This window comes from Oncorhynchus tshawytscha, linkage group LG19 (genome assembly GCF_018296145.1).
Source record: "Oncorhynchus tshawytscha isolate Ot180627B linkage group LG19, Otsh_v2.0, whole genome shotgun sequence".
NCBI classification, from domain to species: Eukaryota; Metazoa; Chordata; class Actinopteri; order Salmoniformes; family Salmonidae; genus Oncorhynchus; species Oncorhynchus tshawytscha.
Genome location: NC_056447.1, coordinates 28,679,911 through 28,695,470, shown reverse-complemented (window position 1 = coordinate 28,695,470; position 15,560 = coordinate 28,679,911). Strand labels below are relative to the sequence as shown.

The 15,560-nt window shown below is 44.3% G+C and overlaps 1 protein-coding gene across 1 annotated transcript in view; it reads right to left on the bottom strand.

Annotated features, from left to right (window-relative positions):
- The window catches only part of tmem266 (transmembrane protein 266), a 55,421-nt gene that overhangs the window by 3,285 nt on the left and 36,576 nt on the right, over window positions 1-15,560 (bottom strand). Inside the window, exons 4-9 of the mRNA XM_024379483.2 lie at window positions 11,648-11,802; window positions 9,064-9,137; window positions 7,886-7,942; window positions 6,074-6,212; window positions 5,450-5,565; window positions 4,555-4,747 (exon numbers count right to left, since the gene is read on the bottom strand). Coding sequence (XP_024235251.1) covers window positions 4,555-4,747; window positions 5,450-5,565; window positions 6,074-6,212; window positions 7,886-7,942; window positions 9,064-9,137; window positions 11,648-11,802 — 734 coding nt within the window. The remainder of the gene's footprint in view (window positions 1-4,554; window positions 4,748-5,449; window positions 5,566-6,073; window positions 6,213-7,885; window positions 7,943-9,063; window positions 9,138-11,647; window positions 11,803-15,560) is intronic.

Here is a 15,560-nt window from a genome sequence, read left to right as displayed (position 1 = left end):
ACACCAGACACAGATGAAGACCTAGCTAGTCAGTAACTAGCGAACACCAGACACAGATGAAGACCTAGCTAGCCAGTAACTAGCTAACACCAGACACAGATGAAGACCCAGCTAACCAGTAACTAGCGAACACCAGACACAGATGAAGACCTAGCTAGCCAGTAACTAGCTAACACCAGACAGATGAAGACCCAGCTAACCAGTAACTAGCTAACACCAGACACAGATGAAGACCCAGCTAGCCAGTAACTAGCTAACACCAGACACAGATGAAAGGGGAAACATATAAGTATCTTTGCCATAGATCAATATGGTAAAAATAGAATTATATTTGCTGACACCCTACAGTCACATTTTGGCACCAGTAGAGTAGCTATCTAGCTATATAAACCACGCCCCTCTGCAAACACACCTTTCCCATGTTGGTTACTAGGCGGAATTTATTTAAATTAGACAAAATAATATAATTTTACCATTGGTGTATTAAAATGAGATTAAGGTGATGTTACCTTGTCCATGTATCCAAGTGTTTGTCATGGGGAGGGGACCAGTAACTTTATGATCAAACTTTATCAATGTAGAAGCAACAGTCATTAGTCGTCATACTTTGATCTGGTTTCCTTCAAATATCATCACATTTGATGAAAAACATGATTTTGACTGTTCATACATAACCTTTATAAGCAGCAATGCCCATAATCCACGATCGGATTGAATCCTGGCCTAGGTTAGATACAATGGTCATCATACAGAAGTGCGACATCTTTTTAAACCAATCTTTTGGTTCACAGATACACTCCCCTATGTATTTATTTGGACAGTGAAGCTAATTTGGCTCTATGCTCCAGCATTTTGCGACAGTATAGAATGTCACCTTTTATTTGAGGGTGTTTTCATAGATCTGTTTTACCATTTAGAAATGAAAGCACTATGCATCTAGTCCCCCCATTTGAAGGTGTCATAACTATTTGGAAAAATGTATTTATAGTGTATAAAATCTTGTCAACATTTTTGTATTTGTTCCCATATTCCTAGCATACAATGACTACATCCAGCTTGTGACTCTGCAAACTTGTTGGATGCATTTACAGTTTGTTTTGGTGCTGTTTCAGATTATGTTGCGCCCAATAGGAAATAATGTATTGTATCATTTTGGGGTCATTTTATTGTAAAAAGAATTGAATATGTTTCTTAACACTTCTATGTTAATGTGGATGCTACCATGATTACGGATAATAATGAATCAATTGTGATTAATGATGAGTGAGAAATTTACAGACGCATAAATATCATCCCGTTACTGGTAATGGTGAGAGGTTAGCATGATCTTTGTGCATCTGTACCTTTCTCCCTCCTCATTATTCACTATTCATTCATTATTATCCTTAATCATCGTAGCATCCACCATTCTTATTTACAATAAAAGTGACTCCAAAATGACTCAATACATTATTTACCATTCATTTATATTGGGCACAACGTAATCTAAAACACAACCAAAAAACTACAAATACATCCAACAACTTTGTCGAATCACAAGCTTGATGTAGTTATTACGGGCTAGGGATATGGGACCAAATACTACACTTTTGACTAAACACCTTCAATTTTTTTTATTTAACTAGGCAAGTCAGTGAAGAACAAATTCTTATTTACAATGATGGCCTACCCCGGCCAAACCCGGACGACACTGGGCCAATTGTGCGCCTCCCTATGGGACTCCCAATCACGGTCGGATGTGATTCAGCCTAGATTCGAACCAAATCAAATTTTATTAGTCACATGCGCCGAGTACAACAGGTGTAGACCTTACAGTGAAATGTTTACTTACAAGCCCCTAACCAACAATGCAGTTTAAAAAAACATGAATAAGAATTAAAAGTAACAAGTACTTAAAGAGCAGCAGTAAAATAACAATAGCGAGACTATATACATGGGGGTACCGGTATAGAGTCAATGTGTGGGGGCACCGGTTATTTGAGGTAATATGTACATGTAGTTATTAAAGTGACTATGCATAGATAACAGAGAGTAGTAGAAGTGTAAATGAGGGGGTGGAAATGCAAATAGTCTGATTAGCCATTTGATTAGATGTTCAGGAGTCTTATGGTTTGGGGGTAGAAGCTGTTTAGAAGCCTCTTGGACCTAGACTTGGCGCTCCGGTACCACTTGCCGTGCGGTAGCAGAGAGAACAGTCTATGACTAGGGTGGCTGGAGTCTGACAATTTTTCGGGCCATCTTTTGACACCACCTGGTATAGAGGTCCTGGATGGCAGGAAGCTTGGCCCCAGTGATGTACTGGGCCATACGCACTACCCTCTGTAGGGCCTTGCGGTCGGAGGCAGAGCAGTTGCCAAACCAGGCAGTGATGCAACCAGTCAGGATGCTCTCGATGCTGCAGCTGTAGAACCTTATGAGGATCTGAGGACCCATGACAAATCTTTTCAGTCTCCTGCGGGGGAATAGGTTTTGTCGTGCCCTCTTCAAGACTGTCTTGGTGTGCTTGGACAATGTTAATTTGTTTGTGATGTGGACACCAAGGAACTTGAAGCTCTCAACCTGCTTCACTACAGCCCTGTCAATCAAAATGGGGGCGTACTCGGTCCTCCTTTTCCTGTAGTCCACAATCTTCTCCTTTGTCTTGATCACGTTGAGGGAGAGGTTGTTGTTCTGGCATCACACGGCCAGGTCTCTGACCTCCTCCCTATAGGCTGTCTCGTTGTTGTCGGTGATCAAACATGCCACTGTTGTGTCATCGCAAACTTAATGATGGTGTTGGAGTCGTGCCTGGCCATGCAGTTATGAGTGAACAGGGAGTACAAGAGGGGACTGACCACGCACCCCTGAGGGGCCCCTGTTTTGAGGATCAGCATGGCGGATGTGTTGTTACCTACCCTTACCACCTGGGGGCGGCCCGTCAGGAAGTCCAGGATCCAGTTGCAGAAGGAGGTGTTTAGTCCCAGGGTCCTTAGCTTAGTGATGAGCTTTGAGGACACCATGGTGTTGAACGCTGAGCTATAGTCAATGAATAGCATTCTCACACAGGTGTTCCTTTGGTCCAGGTGGGAAAGGCCAGTGTGGAGTGAAATAGACATTGCATCATCTGTGGATCTGTTAGGGCGGTATGCAAATTGGAGTGGGTCTAGAGTTCCTGGGATAATGGTGTTGTGAGCCATGACCAGACTTTCAAAGCACTTCATGGATACAGACATGAGTGCTACTCATGTAGTCTTTTAGGCAGATTACCTTAGTGTGGCTCAGGGACTATGGTGGTCTGCTTAAATCATTTTGGTATTACAGACTTGGACAGGGAGAGGTTGAAAATGTCAGTGAAGACATTTGCCAGTTGGTCAGCGCATGCTTGCAGTACACTTCCTGATAATCCGCCTGGCCCTTTCGGCCTTGTGAATGTTGGCCTTACTCACATCGGCTGCGGAGAGTGTGATCACACAGTCGTCCGGAACAGCTGGTGCTCTCATGCATGGTTCAGTGTTATTTGCCTCGAAGCGAGCATAGAAGTAGTTTAGCTCGTCTGGTAGGCTTGTGTCACAGGGCAGCTCTTGGCTGTGCTTCCCTTTGTAGTCTGTAATGTTTTGCAAGCCCTGCCACATCCAACGAGCATCGGAGCCGGTGTAGTACGATTCAATCTTAGTCCTGTATTGATACTGCCTGTTTGATGGTTTGTCGGAGGGCATAGCAGGATTTCTTATAAGCTTCCGGGTTAGAGTCCCGCTCCTTAAAAGCGGCAGCTCTAGCCTTTAGCTCAGTGCGGATGTTGCCTGTAATCCATGGCTTCTGGTTGGGGCATATATGTACAGTCACTGTGGGGTCGACGTCATCGATGCACTTATTGATGAAGCCAATGACTGAGGAAGAATCCCGGAGCCAATGCCATAGGAAGAATCCCGGAACATATTCCAGTCTGTGCTAGGAAAACACTCCTGTCGCTTAGCATCTGCATCATCCAGGGACTGTAGTGACATCTCTTGCACTAAGATGTAGTGCCTTAGACCGGGAGCCCATTGGGGAGGGGACTAAACACATAAAGTGCTTCACTGTCCAAATAAACATGGAGGGGAGTGCATATTTACATAGAGGATCTTGTCCTCATTCAAACAGCACTCCCATAGCACTGAGGTCTCCGACTCAGAGGTCCCACACTGTAGGCATCCCATCAGGCTGCTGCTCTTGTGGAATTATTTTCCTTGTACAGTACTCTACTATTCTATCCTCCCTGGAATCTGGTGTGGTTTGTTAGATGTCTGTTGTGGTTTCCAGGTGAACGGAGAACTTCTTTTCGACCCAGCCAACCTCTGTTTAACAAACATGACCCAAAGCACAGAGCACTCTGTTCATTCGGCCACTTTGCCTGGAAAATCTGATCTGACTTGGCCAAGGCATCCCTCTATTCCCCTGGCTTCAAGAGGGACCCTCTGTGGTTAGAAACCACAGCCAGCAGGCAATCCCTAGAGATAAAACAATGTCGTAGGGTTCTATCTTGATGAGACAATCTGCAGTGTTCTGATGTAATGCTACAGGATCAGGGTGTGGTACCTCTAGGGGCCGCTGCCTCCCTGGCTTTAGCCTGGCCTCGCTGATCGGGGCCCCCAGGGGCCAGGCCGTCCACCTCCTGGAAGCTGCTGCTCTGCTTGCCCCACACATGGTGGATCTGCATGGCAGCCTCTCGCTCTGCTACCAGGTCCAAGTCCTGCTGAGCCAGGTGGGCCCGCAGCTGCCTGATCTCAAACTAATAGAGAGAGAGCGAGAAAGAGAGAGTGAGAGAAAGAAGGAAAGAGAGCGAGAAAGAAAGACAGAGAGCGAGAGAGAGAGAAAGAAAGAGCGAGAAAGAGAGAGAAAGAAGGGGGGGGGGGCAAAGGGAGAACATACATGTGTTATCCTTGCATACAAACACCTGAATACCCTTTAAGAGCTCTGGCCCTAACGTCCACACACTGTATCTCATCCACTAACTACATTACTGGTAGCTGTTGGCTATATTGCCAAACCCTGACTTGTGTCACACTGACCATTGCACACCTAAATAGATGACATATACGTATGTACATATTACAGATCCCTCTAATGGTTAGAACATAAACCTTTTCCTTCTTGGGTCAACAGGACCCAGCAGGGTTGTACAGCTTTACTATATTACATGGACAAATGTGACTGGATAATTTTCCTGAATGGAAATCACAGGAATGTTGTGAATCATTATGACTGAATACAGAACCTGATAGTATCTCCTATTAAGGATATGTGATCTATTTATGTATTCAAAGGGTCAGTGTGACACAATTCACTGTTTGTCAGATTAAAGGTTTGGTTATTCCACTAATTTGTGTGTGAATTTGAATGTGTCATTTTATCAATTATTTCTGGCACTGTGCTGCCCTCTACTGGTCAATGACAGGTAATGGTAACTAGTTAGACAGGTGTGTGAACATACTGCCTGCTCCTGGCAGATCTGGGTGAGTCTCTCCAGCTGCTCCTCCCTGACAACTTTGGCCTTCTCATACTGCTGGTTCTCCATCTCCATCTCCACCTTCACCTGCAGCACGTAGGCTGGGACAGAACACAGGGCAGACTGTTATAGAGACTGCTTTGTAGGGATAAACAGTCACACTGACATAACTTATTTTTTTAATATCAGTAGTAGGCCACATAAGAGGGATTATGATCAGTAAGAAAAATATGTTTCCTGTCTTAAATCAATCATTGTACGTGTGTGTGCATGTGAAACATGGAACTTCCACAAGAGGGCGTAACAATTAAAAACAGCTTAGAGTCAAGAAACAGGACAACGTGTGTGTATCTGTATCAGATTATGTATGTCTTTGTCATTGTGTTGTAAAGCAAGTATTGATTGTGGTTGGTAATATGCATGGTAAAAAAAAAATCCGTAAAGCTCAGTAAAAAGCCAGTTAGGATAATAACATCCATAAGGGTGGAGCTGCAGAAATATTGTTGTCGCATCTCTGCAACCTGACAGTTAAGGACATGACACAGAGGAGACTGTATTCATCCACCCTCTGCACCCCATACATCTACCCTCAGGCCCTCCCAGCCTCACCATCGATGATCCTCTTGACCCTCCAGATGCGCAGGGTGATGATGAGGCCGATGGCGTCCCAGGGGCTGCTAGGGCCGTTGGCCACCGTTGAGGCCACCATGGGGGCCAGGGACAGGACTATGACTGCACCGTCAAACACCTACACACACAAAGATATTAGCAAGAAGACAATATTTGAATGAAAAAACATGTACAACTATGACAGACAAAATGAGAAGAAAAATCCAGAAAATCACATTGTAGAATCTTTAATGAATTTATTTGCAAATTATGGTGGAAAATAAGTATTTGGTCACCTACAAACAAGCAAGATTTCTGGCTCTCACAGACCTGTAACTTCTTCTTTAAGAGGCTCCTCTGTCCTCCACTTGTTACCTGTATTAATGGCACCTGTTTGAACTTGTTATCAGTATAAAAGACACCTGTCCACAACCTCAAACAGTCACACTCCAAACTCCACTATGGCCAAGACCAAAGAGCTGTCAAAGGACACCAGAAACAAAATTGTAGACCTGCACCAGGCTGGGAAGACTGAATCTGCAATAGGTAAGCAGCTTGGTTTGAAGAAATCAACTGTGGGAGCAATTATTAGGAAATGGAAGACATACAAGACCACTGATAATCTCCCTCGATCTGGGGCTCCACGCAAGATCTCACCCCGTGGGGTCAAAATGACCACAAGAACGGTGAGCAAAAATCCCAGAACCACACGGGGGGACCTAGTGAATGACCTGCAGAGAGCTGGGACCAAAGTAACAAAGCCTACCATCAGTAACACACTACGCCACCAGGGACTCAAATCCTGCAGTGCCAGACGTGTCCCCCTGCTTAAGCCAGTACATGTCCAGGCCCGTCTGAAGTTTCCTAGAGAGCATTTGAATTTGTCATATGGTCAGATGAAACCAAAATATAACTTTTTGGTAAAAACTCAACTCGTCGTGTTTGGAGGACAAAGAATGCTGAGTTGCATCCAAAGAACACCATACCTACTGTGAAGCATGGGGGTGGAAACATCATGCTTTGGGGCTGTTTTTCTGCAAAGGGACCAGGACGACTGATCCGTGTAAAGGAAAGAATGAATGGGGCCATGTATCGTGAGATTTTGAGTTAAAACCTCCTTCCATCAGCAAGGGCATTGAAGATGAATCATGGCTGGGTCTTTCAGCATGACAATAATGATCCCAAACACACCACCCGGGCAACGAAGGAGTGGCTTCGTAAGAAGCATTTCAAGGTCCTGGAGTGGCCTAGCCAGTCTCCAGATCTCGACCCCATAGAAAATCTTTGGAGGGAGTTGAAAGTCCGTGTTGCCCAGTAACAGCCCCAAAACATGACTGCTCTAGAGGAGATCTGCATGGAGGAATGGGCTAAAACACCAGCAACAGTGTGTGAAGACTTACAGAAAACGTTTGACCTCTGTCATTGCCAACAAAGGGTATATAACAAAGTATTGAGAAAAACTTTTGTTATTGACCAAATACTTATTTTCCACCATAATTTGCAAATAAATTCATTAAAAATCCTACAATGTGATTTTCTGGATTTATTTTTCCCATTTTATCTGTCATAGTTGAAGTGTACCTATGATGAAAATTACAGGCCTCTCTCATCTTTTTATGTGGGAGAACTTGCACAATTGGTGGCTGACTAAATACTTTTTTGCCCCACTGTACATATCCAAGTTTCAGAACATTCCCTCCAGGCCTGTGGGTGGTTTCCAGTCTGAGGTCTGACATTTGGAGAATAATATTGCTGTGGAAGTGGTGGGCTGCTCTGAGCCCCACCTCAGGATGGGCCCCCCAGGGAGCTTACCTCCACTTTGTTCTCGATGTAATCCCAGATCCCCAGCACCACAATTCTGAACACCGTCTGAGAGAGCGGGAGGAGGGAGAGTGGGGGAGGGAAAGGGTAAAAAGGATTGGGGAAGAGAACCATAGCAATAGAATACATTTCCGTTAATTGTAAATACACCCCTAAAAATACTAATGTCTCAGCGAAAGTGAATTGCAGTTGTGATTCAGTTCTCTTTCATCTATCCACCGGCAATTCATCAATGACATACTGCCACAGCGGTCAGATTTCCTTCAAACAATTAGAGACACACACTGCACCAGCTGCAGCTGACTCATCAGGGGCTGCAGAAGGCCACTGCACTCCTCTCCTTTCTTTTTACATATTCAGGATTCCACCTGAGCAGAAGCTGTCCTGCCACAGCCAATACTTACATGAATCACTAAGGGTTAGCTTTCATTGATAACTAAAACACATATACACATGGTAGATGGTAGCAGATTGTGGTAAATTGCATCATTCTGGCAACAATGGCTGACACATAAATAACTTGTCATAGAATTCTGCGGCACCCCGCAAGCTGTGCTGCAGTACGCCGCAACTTTTAATGGCAGAACCACTGTACTGTTTCTCAACCAAATAGAGCAGCAGACCGGCGAACAGAGAACTACAAAGATCAACTGCTAGGCCTGAGGAAACGGTAATCAATAGGGTTTATCTGAGGCTCTGGTGCTAGTTAAAAGCTACGGTGCAACAGAAAAGCTCTATCTGCATTTTAGATAAAAGTGATTGTGTTGACTAAACGTAATACATCAAGAGCAATTAACAGTCACAGCAAGTTGTGAATGGAAATAGTATCAGAATGAATGAGATAGAGGAGGCTGTAACGCTGTGAACAAACATTAGGAGCAAATTAAATAGCTGTGTTTACGTTTAACAATATACTGTATGTGATGGACCAATAGAGTACATTGACCAACGCTCTAATAAGTCGATAAGTGTTGATAAAAGAAAGGCCAGGGCTTAATAGGACGTTGTAATCAGAATACATCACTGCACCTCTCAAGCTCACCTTTGTCTCAATCAACTATAGCACACTAGAGCATTAAATCAACCCTCCGCTACATCAGCTTTAAGTGAGCCTGCTGCCACTGTGGTGGTGGTGGTGGTGGTGGTGGGAGGGGGGGGGAGTGGCTCACCTCAGTGAAGAACACAGATAGAATGGCCAGGCTGATCCAGTGGATGATGCTGGCAAACTGGAACGCGTTGTTAACTGTGAAGACAGCACAGCAGAGACACCGTTTCAAGATGACTAGTTTACTCAGGGTTCAGATCATTTGGTAAATCCTGGAGACAGACCCAAGCACAGACACATAGCCCTCTGTAGCTCAGTGTGTAGAGCATGGCCATTGTTAATGCCAGGATAGTGGGTTTGATTCCCAGGACTGCTTATACATAAAATGTATACACACTTGACTGTAGTTTGCTTTGGATAAAATTGTCTGTTAAATGGCATATGCAGTGCATTCGGAAAGTATTCAGACCCCTTGACTTATTCCACATTTTGTTACATACCAGCCTTATTCTAAAATCGATTACAAAGTTTTTTTTCCGTCATCAATCTACACACAATACCCCATAATGATAAAGCAAAAACAGGTTTTTAGACATTTTTGCAAATTGCTCAGTTTGGCCGGGTGGCCAGCTCCAGGAAGAGTCTTTTGATGGTTCCAAACTTCTTCCATTTAAGAATGATGGAGGCCATTGTGTTCCTGGGGACCTTCAATGCTGCAGAAATGTTTATACCCTTCCCCAGATCTGTGCCTCGGCTCCCTGTTTCAGAGCTCTACGGACAATTGCTTCGACCTCATTGCTTGGTTTTTGCTCTGACATGCACTGTCAACTGTGGGACCTTATATAGAAACGTTTGTGCCTTTCCAAATCATGTCCAATCAATTGAATTTACCACAAGTGGACTCCAATCAAGTTGTAGAAACATCTCAAGGAGGATCAATGGAAACAGGATGTACCTGAGCTCAATTTCAAGTCTCTTAGGAAAGGTTCTGAATACTTATGTAAATAAGGTGTTTCTGTTTTTATTTTAATACATTTGCAAAAATGTCAACAACAATTTTTTTTTTCAAATGTCTAAAAACCTATATTTAATCCAATTTCGAATAAGGCTGTAACGTAACAAATTGTGTAAAAAGTCAAGGGGTCTGAATATTTTCCGAATGCACTGTATATATACTGTATATATTATATAGGCAAAGATGTGCATGCACAGGTTTGTCTGACTTCATGCCTATTCATCAGCCTAATTGTGGCCAGCATCGTACAGCATCGTAATCTTCCTCCATCCCTCCCTCTCTCTGTACATTCACCCAGCAGACAGACCATCTCTCTCTCCCCATTTATTTGTCTTACTTTACCTCCCAACCGTTCTGTCTCTTCAATCTGCCTCCAGGAACTTGTTAAGACTTGAAGACGTTAAGATACAGCCATATTGACCTGTAACCCATATCGCCCTAGCATCGTTCATAGAGCTTGTGACACCACAGAGATGGGGACTCCTGACTGTAACCCATGAAAGATGAGGACACCCACCTTCTTCTCCAGAGCAAGATGATGCAGATGAGGTCATCTCTATGTGCTATGGGTCACAGTGGCATTAGACCACCTGTCACTGTTTACTGAGGAATACTAATGATGCTGATATTATAGAGGAGAGGTCACAGCCCCAGGTCCTGGACCTGTCACTGTTTACTGAGGAATACTAATGATGCTGATATTATAGAGGAGAGGTCCCAGCCCCAGGTCCTGGACCTGTTACTGTTTACTGAGGAATACTAATGATGCTGCTATTATGGAGGAGAGGTCACAGCCCCAGTCCCTGGACCTGTCACTGTCACTGTTTACTGAGGAATACTAATGATGCTGATGTTATAGAGGAGAGGTCACAGCCCCAGGTCCTAGACCTGTCACTGTCACTGTTTACTGAGGAATACTAATGATGCTGATATTATAGAGGAGAGGTCACAGCCCCAGGTCCTGGACCTGTCACTTTCACTGTTTACTGTGGAATACTAATGATGCTGATATTATAGAGGAGAGGTCACAGCCCCAGTCCCTGGACCTGTCACTGTCACTGTCACTGTTTACTGAGGACTACTAATGATGCTGATGTTATAGAGGAGAGGTCACAGCCCCAGGTCCTGGACCTGTCACTGTCACTGTTTACTGAGGACTACTAATGATGCTGATATTATAGAGGAGAGGTCACAGCCCCAGGTCCTGGACGTGTCACTGTTTACTGAGGAATACTAATGATGCTGATATTATAGAGGAGAGATCACAGCCCCAGGTCCTGGACCTGTCACTGTTTACTGAGGAATACTAATGATGCTGATATTATAGAGGAGAGGTCACAGCCCCAGGTCCTGGACCTGTCACTGTTTACTGAGGAATACTAATGATGCTGATATTATAGAGGAGAGGTCACAGCCCCAGGTCCTGGACCTGTCACTGTCACTGTGTAATAATAGGTACTGTATTTATTGTACAACAGACCTAGTGCCAACATTAGCCACATTCCTAATAACAGATGTGCATTTTTGTAAATGACAAATTCCAACATAACACAAATTCCACAGCTGTTTTGTGTGTTTTAACTTCACTAAGGGTCGAATCACAATTGAAGATATGTGCAAGTAACTCAAATGTTCATGTATCTATAAGCCGAGATCCAGGTTCTAATACAGAGACAGGTCCAGGTTCACTCACACTGCAGAAGCTTGGTGTCGATGAGCAGCTCCAGACACAGCAGCACGACCACCAGGATGACACAAGCCACCAGGAAACAGTTGAAGCCTGCACTCAGCAGACATACCTGCCATAGGGCTGCCCTCCGCCCACAGCATGGCTTCAGCCAGTTAGACCTGACACCAGAAGGGGGGAGGAATGCAGAAACAAATCTGAATATCATGATATGCAAATCAGAGATGGAAATGTATTTACTTGTATTTACTCTTTGAAACCTCAATGGTGGAGTCGTTGAGAAGTGCTTTCTACCATGTGTTCGACTCCGTTTCAGCCAGCAGAAGGCAGCGTTCCAATCAGGCACAAATACATACAAAACACATCCACACACATTTTTTATTTTTTATTTCACCTTTATTTAACCAGGTAGGCCAGTTGAGAACAAGTTCTCATTTACAACTGCGATCTGCCCAAGATAAAGCAAAGCAGTGCCACACAAACAACAACACAGAGTTACACATGGAATAAACAAACAAACAGTCAATAACACAATAGGGGAAAAATCTACAGTGTATATACATTGTGTGCAAATGAAGTAAGATTAGGGAGGGAAGGCAATAAATAGGCCGTAATGGCGAAGTAATTACAATTTAGCATTTAAACACTGGAGTGATAGATGTGCAGAAGATGAATGTGCAAGTAGAGATACTGGGGTGCAAAGGAGCAATAAATAAATAACAATATGGGGATGAGGTAGTTAGATGAGCAATTTACAGATGGGCTACGTACAGATGCAGTGATCTGTGAGCTGCTCTGACTGCTGATGCTTAACGTTAGAGAGGGAGATATGAGTCTCCAGCTTCAGTGATTTTTGCAATTCATTCCAGTCATTGGCAGCAGAGAACTGGAAGGAAAGGCGGCCAAAGGAGGAATAGGCTTTGGGGGTGACCAGTGAAATATATCTGCTGGAGCATGTGCTACGGGCGAGTGCTGCTATGGTGACCAGTGAGCTGAGAAAAGGCGGAGCTTTACCTAGCAAAGACTATAGATGACCTGGAGCCAGTGGTTTTGGCGAGGAATATGAAGCGAGGGCCAGCCAACGAGAGCATACAGGTCGCAGTGGTGGTGACAAAACGGATGGCACTGTGATAGACTGCATCCAATTTGCTGAGTAGAGTGTTGGAGGCTATTTTATAAACGACATCGTCGAACTCAAGGATCGGTAGGATAGTCAGTTTTACGAGGGTATGTTTGGCAGCATGAGTGAAGGAAGCTTCGTTGCGAAATAGGAAGCAGATTCTAGATTTGATTTTGGATTGGAGATGTTTAATGTGAGTCTGGAACAAGAGTTTACAGTCTAACCAGACACATAGATTTTTGTAATTGTCCACATATTCTAAGTCTGTCACGTTCTGACCTTAGTTCTTTTAGTTATGTCTTTGTTTGAGTATGGTCAGGGCGTGAGTTGGGTGGGTTGTCTATGTTCCTTCTTCTATAATTTGGGATTTCTATGTTTGGCCTGGTATGGTTCTCAATCAGAGGCAGCTGTTTATCGTTGTCCCTGATTGAGAACCATATTTAGGTAGCCTGGTTTCACTTTTGAGTTGTGGGTGATTATTTCCTGTTTAGTGTTTTTGTCATTCACCTTACGGGACTGTTTTGTTGTTGTTTATTGTTTTTGTTCAGTGTTCATTTTGCTTTATTAAATTATGGACACTTACCACGCTGCGCATTGGTCTGACATTTCTTACTCCTCGCCAGAGGAGGACGAAGACGAACGCTACAAAGTCAGAACCATCCAGAGTACTGATGCTGGACAGGTGGGCAGGTGCGGGCAGCTAACGGTTGAAGAGCGTGCATTTAGTTTTACTTCCATTTAAGAGCAGTTGGAGGCCACGGAAGGAGTGTTGTATGGCATTGAGGCTCGTCTGGAGGTTAGTTAACACAGTGTCCAAAGAAGGGCCAGAAGTATACAGAATGGTGTCGTCTGCGTAGAGGTGGATCAGAGAATCACCAGCAGCAAGAGCGACATCATTGATGTATACAGAGAAAAGAGTCGGACTGAGAATTGAACCATGTGGCACCCCCATAGAGACTGCCAGAGGTCCGGACAACAGGCCCTCCGATTTCACACTGAACTCTGTCTGAGAAGTAGTTGGTGAACCAGGCGAGGCAGTCATTTGAGAAACCAAGGCTGTTGAGTCTGCCGATAAGAATGTGGTGATTGACAGAGTTGAAAGCCTTGGCCAGGTCGATGAATACGGCTGCACAGTATTGTCTTTTATCGATGGCGGTTATGATATCGTTTAGGACCTTGAGTGTGGCTGTGGTGCACCCATGACTAGCTCGGAAACCAGATTGCATAGCGGAGAAGGTATGGTGGGATTCGAAATGGTCGGTGATCTGTTTGTTAACTTGGCTTTCAAAGACCTTAGAAAGGCAGGGTAGAATTGATATAGGTCTGTAACAGTTTGGGTCTAGAGTGTCTCCCCCTTTGAAGAGGGGGATGACCGCGGCAGCTTTCCAATCTTTGGGGATCTCAGACGATACGAAAGAGGTTGAACAGGCTAGTAATAGGGGTTGCAACAATTTCAGCAGATAATTTTAGAAAGAGAGGGTCCGGGTTGTCAAGCCCAGCTGATTTGTAGGGGTCCAGATTTTGCAACTCTTTCAGAACATCAGCTATCTGGATTTGGGTGAAGGAGAAATGGGGGAGGTTTGGGCAAGTTGTTGTAGGGTGTGCAGGGCTGTTGACCGGGGTAGGGGTAGCCAGGTGGAAAGCATGGCCAGCCGTAGAAAAATGCTTATTGAAATTCTCAATTATCGTGGATTTATAAGTGGTGACAGTGTTTTCTAGCCTCAGTGCAGTGGGCAGCTGGGAGGAGGTGCTCTTATTCTCCATGGACTTTACAGTGTCCCAGAACTTTGTGGAGATGGTGCTACAGGATGCAAATTTCTGATTGAAAAAGCTAGCCTTTGCTTGCCTAACTGCCTGTGTATATTGGTTCCTAACTTCCCTGAAAAGTTGCATATCGCGGGGGCTATTCTATGCTAATGCAGTACGCCACAGGATGTTTTTGTGCTGGTCAAGGGCAGCCACACATACTACAGATACTACTGATTTGTGACAGGGTTTGTTGGCCAACACAGAGCTTGTGTTTGCCTTGTGGCACCACTCACCACATGGTCATATTTACTCAGCTTTACAAACAAAATGTATTGGCACTTTCGAGAGCCTATGCATTATGTTGCATTATGTTGAAGCTAAAGAACTCTAAACATGATGTTGATGTTCATGATCTCTTTATTTAGAGACATAAAGAGAGATATTACTCAGCCAGATCTCTGTGCTCAGTGTGCCTCATTCCTTTTGGAAGCAGACTCTGTTCTGTTGTGTTGTGTTCCAGCCATCACCATGCTGGCTGTGGAACTGTTTAGCAGAGAGTATTCTCTCTGCTACTCTCTGCTACCGCACAGCAAGCGATACTGGTGCACCAAGTCTGGAACCAACAGGACCCTGAACAGCTTCTACCTCCACGCCATAATACTGCTAAATAGATAGTTAAATAGTTAACCAAATAGCTATCCAGACTATCTGTATTGACCCTTTTTGCACAAATGTTTTTTACTCATCACATTGTTTATTATCTATCCTGTTGCCTAGTCACTTTATTCCTAGTTATATGTACATATCTACTTTATTTACCTTGTACTCCTGTACATCGACTCGGTACTGGTACCCTATGTAGGCTCCAGTGATCCTCCTCCCTGTACATCGCCATGCATTTTCATGTGTGGACATGAGTGGAATTTCCCAGGTGAGCTGGTCGCTTGTCTAGGTACATTGTGTCTGCCTTAAATCCAACCTGTCTCCCCTCTGTGTCCCTCCTACCAGACACTAGGCCTGAGAGAGGCTCCCAGGGATTTACGGTCAATA